The sequence below is a fragment of the Anarrhichthys ocellatus genome, unplaced genomic scaffold (assembly GCF_004355925.1).
Source record: "Anarrhichthys ocellatus isolate YVR2014 unplaced genomic scaffold, GSC_Weel_1.0 scaffold22, whole genome shotgun sequence".
NCBI classification, from domain to species: domain Eukaryota; kingdom Metazoa; phylum Chordata; class Actinopteri; order Perciformes; family Anarhichadidae; genus Anarrhichthys; species Anarrhichthys ocellatus.
In genome coordinates, this window is record NW_022280052.1 from 3,763,028 (window position 1) to 3,779,046 (window position 16,019).

The 16,019-nt window shown below is 40.2% G+C and overlaps 1 protein-coding gene across 5 annotated transcripts in view; it reads left to right on the plus strand.

Annotated features, from left to right (window-relative positions):
- LOC116390207 (cAMP-specific 3',5'-cyclic phosphodiesterase 4D) overlaps window positions 1-16,019 on the plus strand; it is an 86,805-nt gene that overhangs the window by 48,868 nt on the left and 21,918 nt on the right. The window contains exon 1 of one of the 5 annotated variants that reach the window (XM_031859618.1): window positions 1-3,111. This exon is cut by the window's left edge and continues 8,438 nt beyond it. The exons of the other annotated variants lie outside the window; for them this stretch is intronic. Within the exon in view, the coding sequence (XP_031715478.1) occupies window positions 2,987-3,111 (125 nt within the window). The 5' untranslated portion in view covers window positions 1-2,986. The remainder of the gene's footprint in view (window positions 3,112-16,019) is intronic. 5 annotated transcript variants of the gene reach the window in all.

Below are 16,019 nucleotides of genomic sequence, written 5' to 3' on the forward strand. Positions count from 1 at the left end.
ATCCAACTATACTGTGAGCTTCCTCTTCATCTGTTATTGCTTTTGAGGCCCAGAGTCTGAAGCCCTATTGCTTATGCATGTGTGTAAATAAGCTTCGGACTGTAAAATAGTGAACATGTATTAAATGAATTAATGAAGAGTTTCCTGCCAGTTTCTCTGTAGCTGTGAATTTCCATCATCTCATCAGCAGACTGACTAATATCGGATGATTTGATAAAAGATCAATATAAGTTTGATACTGTGTATCACTATGAACTTGGTACAGACGCACACAAACAGTTAGCTGTTCACTTTTTCACACTCCTGCACACACATGCATTACACTCCCAACTGGTAGCTTATTCTCATTACCAGACGTTGTGTTGTCTTTAGAGCCAGCAGCCAGCTGGACCGTAGAAGTCATATGGCAGGTGGATCTGGTTACACAGGGGCCTCCCACACGTCTCATTCTCAGCAAACCTCCACCCCGGCATCTGTTTTGAGGTCCAACATGTTTCACAAGCACATTGCACCAAGAGGGAGGAGATCATGTTGGGAGGGGTACAGCTAGGGTTTCAGTTTAGTGTAACTAAGACAAAAATCAAAACATGGTAAACAGCTCAATGTGATATTGGAAATCATTGTATAAAAAAACGTATGACAAATGTAATACTTCTTCCTTCCATTGCTTTTGGTGTAAAGTATTGGTCACAAAGAAAAAGTTGTTTTTGGTTGTAAGTCCTCGCGTATACATCTGTCCGTCTGTGTTCAGTCCTGTGAATGATCTAGCTGTTATTCAATTGCACGAGTTTAAAATCAAGTCGGTGCTGGTTTGCACAAGCATCGGATCTAGGAAGATTTACAAGAAGCAATTTTGAAAGTGAGACCAGTGCAAGGGCTTGCATATGTTGTCAAGGCAGTAACTCCTGGTAAGGGTCTCCCCAAGGCAAAATGGTTCCATGCAGGGTACTCTAAGAGCAACAGTGCATTGCCAAACAGGTGTTGAACTGTGACTGACAGCATGTCCAGGGACAGTTAACACTTGACTGTGAAGTGGTTCAGATACAGGTCAGCACCTATGAGGCCAATCAAATTAGGAATTTCCCCTTTTGGGTTGGGAGCAAGTTCCCCAAGTTAGGAGATAAGTTAATTGACTCAGGAACTTGTTTTTGAACGGATTGGTGCGGCATTCACAGTGATGTGGACATTATAGGGCTTTCCCGGATATGGTGCGCACGCGCCTCTGTCTGCGCTCAGCGTCTCCTCTTCTCGTCCCTCTGTGTGTGCGAGTATAGACGTATACCTCAAAGTCACGTTTGCGGGCCCTCTCCACTAAACGCCAGTGTTTTGAGGCTTCTGTCTCTGGGTTTTACGCACCGCCTGTTTGGCAGTGCCCGCTGCAAGCCCGTGCGTAATGCAGCCTGCGGAAGCTTCCGTTCAGCCCTCTCGGCCTGAGTCCCGCACGGGTTGGGCCCCGACACGTGCAACAGCGACGAGGGGTCTGACTTGGCTAGTCTCCATGAAATGACTCGGGAAGGACTCGGCATTCTCCGTTCTAGACTGACATGGACGGCATAGCGCTGCAGCACATGTCTTTTAGTTTCAGTTCAGTGACTTTCAGTTAATTTGTATTCTTCTAAAGTGTTGTTGTTTGTATCTTTATTTGAAGTTGAATAAGAATAATGTTCCATACGGTTTGATATGTTTAATGCATGTTTGTAACCCTGATTGGTTAAGAAAAAATCAAATTTGAAAACCGAATACTTACCTAATTTATACTAATTTATACCTAATAATATTTGGGTCCAGCCCTACATTATACCAGACTGTTGTGATTAACAGCGAAATGTGGTTTGCTGATTTGTGAATTGTGGGTCTGCTTCAGGAGATGGATTTATGCCGGAGTTGCCGGTCTATATTTAGAACAGTCAAGGTAAGTTATTGCATCTTAATGTTTAAACTTGAATATGCCGAGTAGGAAATGCTTGACATTTTAAAGCCCCCCGTACTCCACCTTCTCGTTCATGGGCCTGCCAGCACGTCCAGGCCGTTTGCCCTGTTTCTTAAAAGACAAATATTTGTCAATGATGTCGACAGCAGCGAGATGGTTGCTTGGTAAGATCATCCGGTCCAGTAAAGTCCATCACTCCCTGACTGGTGAAACTGACTGGTGCTCCTCTACTGAAGCACACTGCAGGTTCCAAGTTGTCCTGTGAATTATACAATCAAACCTGCTGCTGTAAATGTACTGTACTTATGGTGCAGTTCTAAGGACATCAGTGAGAACATATAAACAGCATATAAAGCCTTGGAAATGCATGAATGAATTTTTAATATTATTGATGTAAAGCTGGGGGAATATTAGAGGGTTGACATGTGTTCAAGGATTTGGGAAATTGGGAAATTGATTTATTGTGTTGATTATGTTCAGGCTGTTAAAAGCGTGCGTGTGTGAGTGTTTGCTGAGCCTGTTAACGGTTAAATAATCTGCAGGAGGCTGCCACAGACACACACACTGTACAAATCACGTTATATACGACCAGAGACCCCCCCTCTATCTCTCAGTCACACATACTACACATACACTCACTCATAGTTCATGTCTGTTTTAAGAGGTCCATGTAGAGAGAGAGAGAGAGAGAGAGAGAGAGAGAGAGAGAGAGAGAGAGATTTGGATTTGAAACCACGAGTTCAGGCTCCCAGTGTTCAGCACCACTCCAAACCGCATGAAACAGCAGCGCTGAGGAAATGACTCTTTAAAACCCACTCTGCTTTGATCCCCCTTCCTTCTTTTTACGCTCGAGTTGTTTCTGGACTGGAGGCATGCCGCTGAAACGCACGGAGGAGGGCTTTCCTCCGTCTGTCCGCGCCTCAATGGAAACCTGGCGCGGTGTGGAGGGAGAGGAGAGAGCGCACGAGAGCCGAGAAGTAGAGGAGCGCCCGGAGGAGGAAGAAGAGGAGAATTAGTGGAGAACAAAGTCGAAGGGAGACAAAAACAGCCACAAACATGAGTTTACCGACTAACTGTATGTATCCGGTCCAGGATCGCTATCTCAAAGTGAGGAATGGGAATATCTGCGGCTCGCCGTGCGCTGTCAACCGGCCCATCGACATTGTGCAGAAACGCAGGCGGTAGGCCAGATATGGTTTTGATCCAGATGTTTTAGTTGCACAACTCTTAACACACAGCTGCCTATTCTTTTTCAAAACAGTTTAATAATTAATTTGCTGACAAACACTTCAATAAGCTATGATAATATCACTATGACGTTACTGTAGTATGTATCCAGATTTTCTTATTCAAAAGACATGTCTGACTTCTACAGTTTAATTACACTGTAATATTCTTGCAGTGACCCTTGAATAATTGCTGGAATATCGGCCTCTGAAAAAATATTGTTGTAATATTTATAATGTGAATAATGTTTCAGTGTTACTCGGCATATAACATTTATAGTGACTTTACATTTGTATCCTTTCATGATATCCCTATCATTCATTCATACTTGACTCACAGTACATGGAGTCAGTGCTACTCAGAGTTTAAAGTGACCTCAGCTTACTTTATGGTATTTGATGATATTTTCATTTAATCTTCTGAATTATCTCTACAGTCATCCTTTGTCTGTGCCACTCCTATTTGATATGTTTTACCTTATGGTAGTAACATTTCATGAGATAATTTCTTCACAAGCATGTGGAATTAATTGCACGACTAACTCTTGAGTGATTTTGCTCTCTTTCATCCAGATTGATTTATGTTGTGAGTTTAGAGAGAAGATTAACTCTCTTTTCCTTTATTGTCAAAATTACAATCAGGTGTAAGAAGGTTAAGGGTCAGAGTCTTCAACTTGCAGGTGACAGATTGAACAAAATGTGTACTTTTTACTTCTCAGAACTAAATCAGTTTTATCCAGGGTGTCAAAATAACAGAGCAGAGCTTAGCTCAGTCTTAATACATGACCTGAGTTTGTTTTTTAAGTTCTTTATTAGTGTAATGGTCAGTCAGATGGACTGACGTGGATCTAAATAAGAGTCTCTTGAATCTGTCTGTGTGTGTGTGTGTGTGTGTGTGTGTGTGTGTGTGTGTGTGTGTGTGTGTGTGTGGTGAAGCTTGAAGTTTTGAAATTTGTTTATTTTTTATCATCAATTACTGCATAATTTGTAGCAAAATGCATTGGACTATTTATTCACTTATTACCACTGAAACAAATGCACCTGAAATCAAATACAGTATCTGCCTGTTTGTCACACAAACACATTTCTCCAAAGAAGTATCACACATTACACACAGTAAACTCACAAAGAAACCTAAACTGGCCTATAAAACTGAATGTAAAATTAAAGTTGTAGACGTTAGAATTTTAATGCTGCTTTGTCAATTAAAAAACGTTCAGTTTTGCCTGGAAGAATTTTAGCATTTTAATTTTTATTTTTTAAAGCATATGATGACATACCAGAACTAATATTTTACCCAGCGCTCATGCACTACTACACATAACACAACACACACACTTCATTAGTATAGTGGTTGTAGAGAATACCTGAAAGTGGCTGCTGACTTAAAGGTCACTGAAGGAAATGTGACTAATTTTGCAGCCGGCCTTTCAGAAAGTTATGACCACATCAGCCTTGTTGGGCGGGGAGGGGGATCAAAGCGTCTTTATAACGTCAACCCACTAATAAAAAACCTTCAAAGAGAGATTGCTAATGAACGCAGAGTCTGACGTATTTGTAAGCCTGATGGATAAACCGCATGCGTGTAATAACACAGTCAAAAAGCAGCGTTGAAAAGAAGAGAGCGCTTTAATATTGTCCAAATCCCTTTAACCCTGTAGTTTCCATTAAGCAGAAACATGCTGCTTTCATTCAGCCATTGATTTACCACATAAAGTCAAAGGTTTTATAGCTAGTTTTGACAAACAGAGATTCATGTCTGTCAGTGAAGGTATTTAGCATCTACTTTTAGGGTTATGATGACATAGGAGTTTGCTGTGTATGAAATAGCATCAGTGAGGTTTCAGTCACCACACTTACTGTCTGAAATAGTTATGTTTTCTCAGTTTACTCAGTTAGTTACAATGCCATACTGCGTCTTGTGTTTTCACTTCTGTCCTGTCTTGGCCCGTTCTATCACACCCTGTACTGTCTTGTTACATTCCCCCTCATGTAATGTCATATGTACCACATGAGTGTCATATAGTAAGTCTTTCTCCATCCTGACATATAACGTGAGGCAATACAAATTTGTCATCTTGGCGTCCTGTTTATACCGTGAACTGGGAGCAGGACTGTAGCGCATACAAAATGATTCAATTAAGTGATTAGTCAACAGAAAATTACTATTTTGATAATTTTATACACAATTTATAGTTAATTGGCAACAACAATAACAATTAAACAACAGGTTGATTATAGAAATACCAATAATCCTCACTTGTAGCTGTACAGAATTTAATATGATTTTTGTCATGTCATGAAGTATTCTGCTTTGTCATGTAATTTGCTGTGTTAAACAAACGCACACATTCTTATATTCTCACGTTATTAATATCGCTTTTACAATATAACAATACATGGCCGGTTTTATCCAAATTGATCATTTCTATCTTGTGCTGAGGCCTGTACTACAAAGCATGATTGGGGGTTGATGGCTAACTTCAGGTTTAGCCCTGAATTTGAAGTCATTTTGAAGTAACGTGTATGCTGCACGCGCTCCGGAGCGGGTGATGTTCGAGATAAGAGATCAACATGTATAAAAGGGACTACATAAGTTTGTGTTTTTTTTTAATACTGAAAATAACTCGTCAATCATTATCTGTGTTTCTGAATCAAAAATACGTTTCATAAATATGTTTCTTAACAGCCTCTTATGTTTGCAGAGATGCACAATGCCATGTGGTTAACGTTGTGAAACGGTTGGTTAGGTTCAGCCCACAAACCTACTTGGTTAAGAAAAAATAACATGTTTTTTGTTGAAATTAAGGTAACAACCTAACGTAATCACTGAAACAGCGTAGCTAGTGTCGATATTTAAAAACTGCCCTTAGCTGACTTTCTAACATAAGTGTAACAATGTAAGTAAGCAAGAAGTGTAAAATCAACATTTACTTTTGGCATCACATGGGACACAAACAGCCGTGGGTGAAAGTCCTGTGTTTGTTTGAGTTAGAATTTGAATGTCAACATCATAAATGAAGCTTCAAACTACTTTGTACAGCCCTACTTTTAAAACGTGAAAGTATGCGTACCTACGCCGATGTTTTTATATTTAGTTATTATTTGCTCCTAAGTCAATTGGAGCAAAAAGAATGAGGCAAAAGTTGTCATACACGCGAAAGAATACATCCAAGCAACACAGTAACGGAATACTTGCTTTTAGTCTTGATCATGTGTTCTGCGTAATGTTAAAGTTTGCTTTTTGTAAAATATGCTGCTCTGCTGACAGTAGACTTGTCCATTCTGCGATTGGTCATATGCTGCAAACATGGCCTCTCTCATATGAACACGCTCATAGTGTGGATTGTGAATCCTCGAGTCAGTGCCGACGGCAGACATAAATCCGTGGGCGGGCATTTTATTTCCGTGAGTGGGCCCAATCTAAACATAAGAGGACTGATTATACCATTAGATACACAACCTCCCTGTCTATGCGTAGCATATGCGTGACTGAATTTTAATTGATCTGGAAACGACATTGACAGTTATTACAGTCAGTGGAAATGCAGCCTAAGAAATGGAACACAGCTATTTTCTGGGGAACTACGAAGATGTGGATACGATTTTTGACTAGCCTGAACATGTCATAAACATTGGGGCTTAGCCGTCTGTAGGGGGTCCAAGGGGACAACGAGGATGCCCATGGGTTGGTAAAATTGATAACCTCCGCCGTGTGACCGCTTAGCGTGATTGCGGTTTTAGGGTTAGTGAAGCCGGATAACTAAATTATATCGTGCTTATGTTGAATTTGGTTCGTAGTACAGGCATCTGGTCATTACTGCTCTTTTCGTCTATAAACTTGTAACTTTAGTGATGATGATGATGATGATGACGCAGATGGTGATGATGAAGAATACCATCAGCCTCTGGCTTACTCGTCATGATCTACTTCCCATTAGGGACCAACGTTGACTCATACAGTGAGAAGGGGAGCTAACCGCTCATCCATCTTGTAGTAATAATGATCAGTCACCAAAGTTGCTCAGCACTTTAAGCCCCAAAATAACCCATACTTAATGATAGAGGTTTTTTATTCTATTTCTATTTTTTTTAAATCTTTTTATTTTTTAAACAATCACATAAATTGAAATATATATTTAATAAAATAAAATATTTATGTTTTTCCATTTGAGGGACACCTGTCTTCTGTTTTGATGCTGTTGATTTTGCGCTGATGAGTTTATCATCCACTATGTCCTGGTGATAGAATAAAGTTTTTCAGTGTGTTTGAAGTACTAGATTCATTTAATACAATAAATTAGAGCTCTGATGTGATATTTGTTTGAGGTGGTTGTAGACAGGATTGAGTTGCTGTGGTCAGAAGCATTTTGCACTTTGCATGTTGGTGACAGTCATGATGAAATGTCTTGTGTGTGTGCAGCCTTGTGCTCTTTGCTGCTTGTGAAACAACACACGGAACACGTCCCACTTCATAGTTCTTCCACAGAGCTTCGGTGAATCTTACCTGTTTGTGTTTTACTATTTATGGGAGTAAAGATCTGAGTGTTTGAATAAGTATAAACACCCGTTTTGCAGTTTCTTACTGTTTATTCAAGTAGTATGAGGTCAACCAATTTGTATTTTTAAGGTCATTAGGTCTTTTTTCAATAATTCTTTACATTTAAACTGCTGATAGCAGATATTTTGTGCTGATATTTATAGTGTTGTATTGAGTGCCTCAGATTATCTTTGCTCTCATTCTTAAGTTGTCACACTTGTTTCTTTCCTGTTGGTGTATCAACAAGGATATAATTGTATTTTTGTCAAGGTGGAAACTTATCTGAATCAGGTTTTTCTTAACTTTAGGAAAAGGAAGGCTCAGGAAACAGCTTTGCTAACCCTGATTGTCTGTTGGAGGTCTGAGATTTGGCCACAGTGAAATAAGTCCCTGCAGCTCTTTATCTAGTCGATTTGAGTAAAACTGATCTACTGACAAATCTAATGAAAAAATATCCAACTGTTGATTTTTAACCTACGTCAAAGCTTAACTAACCTAAACAAAGGTCTTTTTTCTGCAGCTGCTTCATAATATTTGCACAATAATGTGTCTTAACTGACCGGCTGTTACTTTGATGCAGCTGCAGTGTACTAGCACTGTAAACATGGTAGTTTTCATGAAAATATTTTCAGCTGTATAGCTGACAACTGCAGTCAGTTACTTTGTACTTTTTTCCCTGTGTAATGCATTTTGCTCATTCTTATAGACTTCGATATGCATGGAAACTCTTGTCGGGAAAATAACGTTCTCACAGCCTGAAACAACAAAAACTGTAAATCATTCTGATGAGATTAGTTTAGGGCTAGCAGATTTTTAAAAGCAGGATAACACCCCACAACTATTGACTCCCTAGTCTCCATGCAGGTACTGTCTAATTGTTTGAGCTGTCTGCATACGGCCTGTCCCTCCCAACAGTTCTGAAATGAGATCTGACCTTTGGTGGGGTCACAGCAGGTTGGCCAGCCCTCAGGGCCTCAGCTCATGTCAGCACACTGCGACATGACGCACAGCTCGCTCTACATGAGGTCAAAGGGCACAGCAAGCTGCCAGCGTGTTGCAACGTAATGTAAACGAAGAGTCACGTTAGCTCTGTCATTACGAGCTATGAGTACCAGCTGGCTGTATCAGTGGTCTCATTTTGCCCCTGCAGCTGGTAAGACTTATCTCGCCTTTACTGACAATGTGGATGGATTTCTCTCTCCACAGACTCCAGCACTATCTTTGTTTTTCTCCATACAGGTCACAGGCATCTCTTGACTTTTGTATCCTATATCTCAGTGATCTGCATCTGATGGGTTTGATTAAGGCGGTTGTGTCTCCTTACATTGAATTCTGCACAACTTCACTTATTCAGTAGGGTGACCAATCTCAAGAAATATACAGATTCTTCCAAAACAAGTATGCAATAGAATGGGTTATACTCTCCTACACTTTAAGTGGTTCCCCAAAGCACTTGGAGATGATTGTAAAGAAGAGGCTGAGGTCAAAACTCCAGGAATACCTGTAGTTTAAATAATAACTTTATCGTGAGTGATGTCACAATAAAGTTGTTGTTCATACTGCAGGAGTCGCTGGAGTTTTTCCTCTTTGATCGAGTATGATGGCAGGAAAAATTGAGACGATCGTGTTATCTAGGGCAGTTCATAAGGCTCGTAGGGTTCATAGGGCAGCCAGTGAATTAGTCGATTTGATGTCTGAAGTGAACTTTGCTGCTCACCTGCCAAAGGCTGGAAAGTTGTTTACCTTCCAAAATAATTATAGAGGAAAAATTCTCAAAAGATGTTCAAAGATGGTGCCTGTCTTCAGATGTAGATGACCTGCCCACCCACTGACTCCTCATCGATGAATTTTACCTCCTCCCAGTCGATGCTGTGACTGGTTTTGGTCTAATGTTCACGGACAGCTGCTGTTGTCTGTTTATGTCCATTCGGTCTCTAGTCAGGATCCTTGCCACTTCACAGATGTTCTGCAGCTGTTGCAAGTGATGTCATGATAATGTCATACATCCCTCCAGTTTCCGCTCCAGGGATTTGTTTTCTTTAGGGTTTAACAGCGGAGATCTCCAGATCTTTAGTGTGTGTATATACAGTATATATACATCTTTTTAGAAAGATCCATCACCTTCCATTTTGAATACTTAAAAGATACATATAGCCACTCATATGTTCAGCTAATAGTCTTCCACTTTTGTGAAAGGAATTTTTGACCCTGGTTGAGGGCTGAAAGGAAATATTGACGTGCCAGTGGCTGTTCACTGGACTTGATCCCAAATTGTTCACGCAATACACTGCTGACGTCTCAACCCGCTTAACCACAGGACGAGTCACTCCTCTGTTTCCCTTCAACAAACACGCCTCAACAGAGATCCCACTGCGTCCTCAAGCTCAGCCAGCTGGTTTCCCACTTGTATCGTCTTTTTGCGTGTTTCATAGCATCCTCCGTGTTGAAGATTCTTATTTGGTGGAAAAACAGAAGTGCAGCTCGCAGAGCGTTGGGTCAGGAATAATTGCAGGCCTGAGAGCTGGTCGATCGGCATTGCAGTGACAGTCATGAAACCACAACTGACGTCAGCAGACAAGTGTGACTGTGTGTGTGTGTGTGTGTGTGTGTGACTGTGTGTGTTCTTGTGTAGAATAGTGGACTGAGTGTTATGCTGACATCTCTGTGACTCCAGGAATGATGATCAACTCAGGGACAGGGACCGCCTCTGTGCCATTAATTTGTTGCAGGATTAGACAATAGTGTGTTTGATGGACTTTTACGCAGTGGTGTATAAAGTACCCAAAAGCCATACTTGAGTAAACGTAAAGATACCTTACTGGAAAATGACTCCAGTAAAAGTCACCTATTAGAATACTACTTGAGTAAAAGTCCTAAAGTATCTGATATTTATTGTACTTAAGTATCAAAAGTAATTTTCTGATATTAAATGTACTTAAGTATTGAAAGTAAAAGTACAAGTAAATGCTGTTAATAAAAAAAAGCAAAGGGTCAGAATTATGAGAATTATGAAGTTTATTCTTTTAAGTGCTGTGGCACCATGACCAAGGACATGGAGCTGTGTTGAAAATAATTGGGTTGGCTGTGATCCATCCAGGAGCAACAATGTTCAACATAATATATTGTACATAAGTATACTTTTGCATCTACTATGAACTTATCATCATAATTCTCCGAAAAGCAATATGACACTATGAAGGAGTTGTAACAGTGTGTTTATAAGTATGCTCATTCCGACTAGAGGATGGAGAGGGCAAATGCATAATATTGTGTTCAGCAAAGAATATCCACTTGTGCATCAGGTCAGTGTTGTGAGAAAGGACACCTGCCTTGTAAACTCCTATGGGCCTGATTTGAACACAATAGGCAAAGGTTTTGCTCAAGCTGAATCTGCTACCATCATAACTCCATCTGATCATCCACTAAATGACTCAAATATCAAAACATGATCAATACTAAAGCAGCACCGAAAGTAACAACCCAGTCATTACTTGAACCTGAAAAATGTCCTGTTCATCTTCAAAAGACAATTCCAATACAATGTAGCTTCTTTACATTCTATTAGAATGTAAAGAAGCTACAGTGTATAGAATGATTCGATTGAAGTTATTCATTTTTTAAATGCTTTAGACGAGTCACTAATCACTTTAAAAGAGTGCTTATAGCTGATTTAACTTACAGACATGAGATTGATCTTCTCACGTCACTCTCTTTATACAATGATATAAATTCATCCCCGTTTTATTGATATCTTACCAAAAGTTGCTCCTCATTTTTCGTGCGTTTTTCCTGCAAAAGTCCAGCAACATGAGTCTGTTTTCACTTGTTACATGCATACTGTCTTTCCAAAATAAACTTCCATCTTCACAGGAAACAACTAAGGTTTAGGCGATGAAACTACTTAGTTAGGTTTAGGAAAAGATCGTGGTTTGCGTTAAAATATCTACTGAAGTGGCGTTGCTTAAGTACGGAAGTCACATCACAAATAAATCAACATTGGCTTCTCGTTTCACGCACGGCACAAACTGCGGCCTCCTGGAGGAAACACCAGTGTTTGTTTGACCCGTCCACCTCTCCTCATCCCACCCGTCCTGTGTGGAATTCTACTCATGTTATATCGTGCATATAGCATCCTGGGCATCACTGGGAATCAAAACACCGCGGCTTTGAGAGCACTTGTTTGCAATTGCGCATGAACGTGATTAACCAGTGATTTAACTTGTAAGCTAGGACCACTGATTCACCAAACCTGCTTGCTTGCAGTCTCTGTTCCACCACAGCCCCCGACGTTGGTCTCATGATTCATTTTGTTTCTAAAGATAGATTTGATTTTGTAGCGAGTAACGAAGGTTTCAGGGGAAATGTATCGGAGTAAAAGTATCAGTTTTCTTTGCAAAATGTAGTGAAGTAAAAGTCAACAGAAATATAAATAGTAAAGTAAAGTACAGATATCCAAAAAAACGACTTAAGTACAGTACACTATACACCACTGCTTTTACGTAATCCAAACGAGTGAGGAAATAAGGCATCCACATGCAGTCTGCTTCAGCGGCGTCTGTCTCAGGTGAACTTGGTCACCTACGTAGACTTCAGGGCTTTGCCTACACAGCAGGATGCCAGGGAGGGAAATGCCTGGGTGTTGGAGGAGACTTTCCACATTTTGTTATTATAGAGATTACAAAGACTGCAGTGATATGACAAGATGGCGTGTCTGTATGTGAGTGCTTCAAAGATGCTGTCATCAGTTTATGCTACATGATACATTAACTCAGGTCATGTTGCAGTATGTCTAACTCATGTGACGTTATTAATGCTTAAAATATAAATATTTTGTGAAAGATTAATTATATATCTTAAAGATAGGAATGCATCCTCTTCCAGTACCAATTCTGATATTTCAACTGTGCTGATACCAAGTAATGATCTGATACCAGTGCTGATATGTATGCCTCATTGGAATGCTTTGGGGTAATTTCAAAGCAACATGAAGCAGGGATTGCTATTTTGAATAAAATTTGTAATAACATTCAGAAACAAACTGTATTTTTTATGGGTCTGTAACATCCTGACCCCCTTTAAGGTCAGTGTCAGGGCTGATACCATTCCAGTATATATCACTAATAAAATGTACACACAATATACTCTTATTAAGTTATTTATTAAGTTATTTCTTAAGTATTTTCTTATTTCTTAAGTATTTTAATTTCCGTCCAATGTCTTTTATTCAATACTGTAACAATCTTTCACATCTTAATAATAATACTCAATAAGCTTTACGTTGTGTCAGCACCTAAAAACAATTAAGACAAAAACGGCACAGAAAGACTCGGAGCAAACAGACTACCCCGTCGTCTCCATCTTGTCATGCCCCGCTGATCAGCGATGTGATTGGCTGCTCCTGGTTTGCCCCTCGGCTAATTAGTGGAGGAAGTGGCACACTCCTGCCTCACCGCCGGGCTCAATCCCTGTATTCTGAAAGACGCCAATTAGTGCAGTATGAACATGATTAGAAGAACACTCGGCATGGCCTGTTGCTGGGCAAAGACAGACCGACAGTGTGTGTGTGTGTGTGTGTGTGTGTGTGTGTGTGTGTGTGTGTGTGTGTTCGTGCCCTGAACCAGCCTGTCCAGTTGCTCACCAATGTGATGTAAGGTTGTTTGATTTTCAGGTCGATTCTGGAGCCAAATCTAGATCTCTACTGCTGGGGCTGTAATCACACACTAACCAGTTTCTAATCATGTTAATGCTGATCAGCCACTGTATGGATTTCTCTCCGGCTGGACGGACAGAGCTAATCACTGCACATAGACTCCACGATCAATACCCGTCCGGAGAAGTGAATCAACCTTTGAGGCGCCCAGCACTCCAAAAGATTTAAGCACTTGAGCACTACCCCAGTCACATTCATATTTAAAGGGCCAGTCTGCTAGAATTCATCATTGTTTCTGTAAGTTTGTTCTTTAACCGCAGCACCACAGTTCAAACACCCAGGACGGCAAACAACTGCCTTGCAAAAGTATTTTTGACCAAACAACGAATCTCTGCCAGCTCTGGCCAACTCCCTAGGATTTGGATCAAGGCCTGCAATGTACAGCCTTCCACCATTTCTAAGAGTCCTTCCTCTGCCTGTAGGTCAAAGGTCACACGAAAAATAATAACGCAGCAGCTGGCTTGACTCGGTGCAACCTTCTCCTCCCCTTGGCTATATTTAGAGAGACATGAGTTGCTCTGAGATCAGATGTTGATGTTGGACACAGAGTGTTTGCTCTGTTTGGTCAGGTGGATGGAAAGAGCAACTGGCTCGTCATGGAGGTGTGGCACTCAATCCAATATGGTTGTATACAACAGTGGAAGTAGTTTTTTTAAAAAGAAGAGTAACATTTCATGATCTTTGCATGTTTGGAAACATTCACTTGTCTTCTCTCTGCAGTAGACTGATGTACAGTAAGACTCCAGTAATTCAACTCGTACAGGGTGATGAATCAAATGACCCAAGATAGGATATAGGACAAGTCCTGCACACTTTTTAGTGTATTTTGCTGAATTTCATTTTTTGTTGAAATTTGCTTCCATGAGGAGAGAACTGCAGTGAATGGATCCGTGAGCTTGCACATCTTGTCGCCATGTCTTTGATGCAATGTGGTAAAACAAACATCTTTTCTTCTGTTTCTTCTGTTTTCTCACTGGAAGTGAGCAGTGTGTGGCCTTACAATCATCTTGTGGATTTCTATCTGTTTCTGATCCTGTCAATAAAGTTAACTATAGCATCTTGAGGCCTTTGTGGTAACAGTGATATTTTCTGGATGTCTGTTGTGTCTTCAGTTTCTCTGAATGTTATTTGCTGTATTATTATGTCTAGCGATATTCACCGTGAAGCAGCTGGTTGCCTTGCTCAAGAGCACTTTTGCTGTTGCTGTTGACCTATGTAACAATCTGAAGAGCTTCCAGTAGTGTTATTAATGTGAGACGTGAAATAGTAACTGTAAAAAGTCGATTAATGTTAGTCATGGCAATGTCACCAATATAAAAAGTCTGGAAATGAGAGAGAGATGCAACAAAGATCCCTGGCTGCACTCGAACCAGAGACATGTAGGGCTCTGTGATAATTCAATATAATAATTCATCATCTTTCAGTGGAATCATATCATGATTAAATCATATATCAAGATATTGCAATAGACAATTACATTGTCTAAATTGATATTGACACGCACATACTATCTCAAATTTCCCCGAAAATCTGAAAGAAATCTGTTAAATCAAACTATTGCCTCACGTAAACCTACTCGGTGTTTAGCTGGAAATATTTTTTTTTAATTTTTCTCTTTAATTTAACTTGAAACTGTTTATTTTACACTAAAGTTATTAATTAAGGGAGAAAATACTGTCAAGTGTTTAATTCCCTCAGGAGTATACAACAATAGTCTAATACCATGTGGTTATTTCATATAGACTATTTATTGACCTACAAGAAAACCTCCTATATCGTGATATACAGTATATTGTTATCGAGACGACATATTGTGATAGAAGATATTGATCATATTGCTCAGCCTTACGTTCATGGTCTGTGTCTTAACTATTAACTAGTGATTTATCAAGATTCATTTCAGAATAAACATTTATTTCATCAGTAAAAGGTAGTTATGGGAAGTTGAAGAAAAGGGGGGAGATGCTGCTCCTTCAATAAAGAGGAGTGTTTGTGATTAACTCTGAAACGGATAGCTTGGACACTAGACTGTGGATTTAACCAAGTGGGATGATCTTGTTTTCTTGCTATAGTATGCACAGACTGGATCTGCATGAATAACTGTCCTGCTTGTTCTTCTCCAGTCCTGCTGCATGTCCTCCCTCTTTGTGTGCTGTCATGAGTATATAACCCCCCCAATCCCACACACACACACACACACACACACACAGTGGTGGTTTTAAATAGGAAAGATCTGTTTGGCAGGGGGCTGGATGAGAGGGAAGCAGGGTGTGTTTCTTCTGCTTTCAGATCAAATGTACAATAGGTTTGAGGTGTAAAGCAAACAAACCCCCTTTTACTCCCTGAACTCTCTGACTCCCACACTCACAGGCACACGCACACTCACAGGCATGCATGCAAATCACATAAAGTGTTCCCAGGTTCCTCACCTTTTGCCTCCTTCCTGGTGTGATGCTTTAACCATCTAAGCCAATTCCCATGCTACAAGGAAAGAAAACAGGAGGGAGCATGTGTGTGGGTTGACCTTTAACCCTGGATCTGTGTCATCCCCCCATCGGATAACATCTGGCCTCGATGCTAGTTTTCTGTTTCGCTCACATACAGAACAGAAAG